The 3,888-nt window shown below is 53.6% G+C and overlaps 1 protein-coding gene across 1 annotated transcript; it reads left to right on the forward strand.

The window, feature by feature from the left end:
- Nucleotides 1–742: 742 nt before the first annotated feature.
- Nucleotides 743–2,651, forward strand: LOC100823617 (cytochrome P450 94B3). The gene has a single exon (XM_024462693.1). The coding sequence runs from the start codon at nucleotides 915–917 to the stop codon at nucleotides 2,499–2,501; it is 1,587 nt and encodes a 528-aa protein (XP_024318461.1). The 5' UTR covers nucleotides 743–914; the 3' UTR covers nucleotides 2,502–2,651.
- Nucleotides 2,652–3,888: the final 1,237 nt, after the last annotated feature.

Below are 3,888 nucleotides of genomic sequence, written 5' to 3' on the forward strand. Positions count from 1 at the left end.
TCGTCTTTGTAGCGAAGAAATTCCCTGTAGCAGCACGCATATCGTGTGACCTTCGCAGCCACTGTGGTGACCGCTTACCACTATAAAAAGAGGCCATGACTTACTTAGCAAGGATGCAGTTTTTGAATCATTGGAAGGCTTTCATAAAGAGCTCGAGCTCACCATTGTAACCAAAAACATCTTCACAATACGAACAAGCAGGACGTAGATTTTTACACATCTGGGTCGCCTAAAACTTTGTAAAAACCGTCGTGTCTCGAGGTTGATGAATGGATTTGACTCACTCTCGTGCCCCAACACCAAACAAAGAAATGGGGTGTTCGCATCCTGTGTCCGTGTTTGCACATACTACATATCTAAAAACATATATGATAAAGTAATTCTTGGTGAACCCTTGTTTTGACGACATTAAATGCGGCAACTGTGGTGGAAAAAGCGAGAGTAACTAACATGTCCTAATTAATTCTAACAAAAGTGCCGATAAAAGAACTGTTGCGGCAACTGTAGTGAAAAAAGAGAGTAATTAACATGTGCTGATTAATTCTAACAAAAGCACCGATAAGACTTGTTGACTCTTTAACCACGGAGGAAAATTAACGTGATGAGGTGGCTGAAGGAGGTGATGGAAAAAGAGTCTAGCGAAGATCAGTCCTAGTAAAGTGTATAGATATAACATACTGCCGACCCCGCACGCACCAGCCTCTTTGTTCAACCCGCCCCTGTATTATTCCACACATATACATAAAGAACATAAAAGTATATGTATATATACCGACGAACAGCATGGAGTGTCGCACGCACCCATCCTTCTTCCTCTCTCTCATCTGTAACTCTATCTCCTCTCTCTCCCCTTTCTCTCTCTCTCTCACTAGAATTAACGGATCGAACTCTTATACTGCAGCTAGCTAGCCAGCATGATCTCCAACATGCTGTGCTTTAAATTCGTGGCCTGTGGCCTCTTGGTGCTGCTGTATTCCCTTGGATTCAAGTCCTGCAGCAGCAGCAGCAGCCATGGTCACGGGCCAAGAAGCTACCCGGTGATTGGCTGCCTGCTGGCCTTCTACGAGAACCGGCGGCGGCTCCTGGACTGGTACACGGAGATGCTGGCGGCCTCGCCGACGCAGACGATCGTGGTGGACCGTCTGGGCGCGCGGCGCACAGTGGTGACGGCGAACCCGGCCAACGTGGAGCACATCCTCAAGGGCAACTTCGGCAACTACCCCAAGGGGAAGCCCTTCACGGACGTGCTGGGCGACCTGCTGGGCAAGGGCATCTTCAACGTGGACGGCGAGCTGTGGCACGCCCAGCGCAAGCTGGTGAGCCACGAGTTCTCGGCGCGCACGCTCCGGGAGCTGGAGATGGCCGTCCTCGAGGCCGAGGCGCTCGACCGCCTCCTGCCAGCGCTGGACGCGGCCGCCGACCACCCGGCCGGACCGGGAGGCGCCGCCGTGGTCGACATGCAGGATGTCCTCCGGCGCTTCGCGTTCGACGTGATATCCCGCGTGTCCCTCGGCGTTGACCCCGGGTGCCTCGACCCGGCATTGCCTACGGCGCCGAGGCTGGCGTCGGCATTCGACACGGCCGCGGGGATCATCGCCAGGCGCGGCGCGGCGCCCGTGGCCGCCGTGTGGAAGATCAAGCGCGCGCTGGCGCTCGGGTCCGAGCGGCGGCTAAGGGACGAGGTGAAGGTGATCCACGAGGCCGTCATGGACCTCATCCGGAGCCGGAAGAAGGAGCGGTTCCTGGTCAACGACGACAATGGCGGGGCGACGAGGAACGACCTGCTGTCGCGGATGATCGAGTGCGGGTACGCCGACGAGGAGATCCGGGACATGGTAATCAGCTTCATCATGGCCGGCCGCGACACCACCTCCTCCGCGCTCACCTGGTTCTTCTGGCTCCTCACCCGCCACCGCGCCGTCGAGCGCGACGTCCTGGACGAGATCTCCGCCATGGCTCTTCAACACGCGGGCGACAGCAGCGAAGGGGGAGAAGGGTTCGATCTCGAGGACTTCCGGAAGATGCGGGTGCTCCACGCGGCGCTGAGCGAGACGATGCGGCTGTACCCGCCGGTGGCGTGGGACTCGAAGCACGCGGCGGCGGGGGACGTGCTGCCGGACGGGACGCGCGTGGGCCGGGGAGACCGGGTCACATACTTCCAGTACGGCATGGGCCGGATGGAGTCCATCTGGGGCCCCAACGCGGCCCACTTCAGCCTCGACCGGTGGCTGGCCCCCTCAAGTACGTCGTCCTCCGTGGACGCGTCCGGCGGCGTGTCCCCCTTCAGGTACCCGGTGTTCCAGGGCGGGCCGCGGACGTGCCTCGGCAGGGAGATGGCCTTCGCGCAGATGAAGTTCGTGGCCTGCGCCGTGCTCCGGCGCTTCGAGCTCCGCCCCGTTGACGAAGGCCGGACGCCCGCCTTCCTCCCGCTGCTCACGGCGCACATGGACGGAGGGCTCAAGGTAACGGTCAGACGCAGGGTAGAAAAAAAACAACATTAGCAGCTAGCTCCTGTAAACAAATATATTCTCTTGTTCTTCTTTTTACTGTACATGCACCTTGAAATTGTATCATAGTACAATAATGGTCACATGAACAGAGAGAGAACTGCTTCAATTGCCTCGTGATAAAAATTAAATTTCAGTGATTTTCATGACGACGGCCGATCGCTATCGTGACAGAGTCACGTCCAGAGTAGATAAATATATCCGCGTGGAATTTAGCGGGAATCCACGTGTTTCCTGGCAGGAAAGGGAAGTCACAACTTTGGAAGTTGTCCGTTGCGCGCACATGTTGTTTATACACACACCCAGGTCGTCGCTTTGTCTGACGTGAGCTCGGAAAGTTTGTTTGGTTTGGTTTTGTAGTTAGGATAGCGGCATCAATGAGGAGCATGTGTGTTATTTCGCTGGATGGGGGATTAGGTGGATGGCTGCGAGTGCAAGTAGCAATCAGTTTTGTGGGAGTGGGGAAGTAAACGTTTGCAGAAACATCAACTTGCCGGGGGCGTAGAAAGGTTTGGTGACACGGACCCGTTCCGTTCGGAGGGGGAAAGAAAATAAATATATTCTCTCCCAAGTTCGATGCGCCATGGACCACGTGCAGAATATGTATCGGTGTACTAAATTTGTTATTCTGCCGCCTAGCTTTCACACCAGAGAAGTTTGTTTTCTTGCTCCTACCCGCTACAGAAGATTCCGGGATTATTATGCTCGGAGGAGGCTGCACTTTATTTTTGTAACGCGGTCGCGATTTTTTTCTCACCGGTGCTCTAATTTTTTTTTCTTATACGGATACGTGGGTTGCGCGCCTTACCACAACCACAAAGGTACCACGACACGAAGTAACAGTAAGCTTGCGGTAACTAAAGTATAGGAGGAGTAAACCGAATTGGAAGTCCGAGACAAGGATTCGATCTCAGAGTTTGAATCGCTGGGGATTCTACGTCTCCGGTCTCCATGATGTAGCTCCAATAACGAATGTGAAAACGTCGGACTCTCTCTCAAGCTGCTACCTTCGAGGTACGAGACCTCGCTCACTAGTGGTATTACTTTCCTTTCGGAGGTGGAATCCGACCTTCACAAATCCAAGGTGCAAATTCACAAGGTTGTACGTTCCGTGGTGACTCCAACAGTCCCTAAACTACAAGGAGAAGCGGACCAATGCTCAGGGCAACTTGGGCTATTATTCTGGTGTTAAAAAACCAAATATTCTTGTCTATGTATAGAAAAAAAAATCTCTACTAATTTAGCACATGATACACTGTTTAGCTTTGAACTTAGTTGCTCAGCCCTAGGTCCAAGGCAAACCTTGGTCCGCCATTTACTCCAAGAGTAATAAGCACAATGAAGAACTTGAAGAGGGGAACAAAGCTTGCTTGGATTGGAT

The sequence above is a fragment of the Brachypodium distachyon genome, chromosome 4 (assembly GCF_000005505.3).
Source record: "Brachypodium distachyon strain Bd21 chromosome 4, Brachypodium_distachyon_v3.0, whole genome shotgun sequence".
NCBI classification, from domain to species: Eukaryota; Viridiplantae; Streptophyta; class Magnoliopsida; order Poales; family Poaceae; genus Brachypodium; species Brachypodium distachyon.

Coding starts and splice junctions, on each gene's coding strand:
- LOC100823617 (XM_024462693.1), top strand. CDS start 915: ATGATCTCCAACATGCTGTGCTTTAAATTCGTGGCCTGTGGCCTCTTG.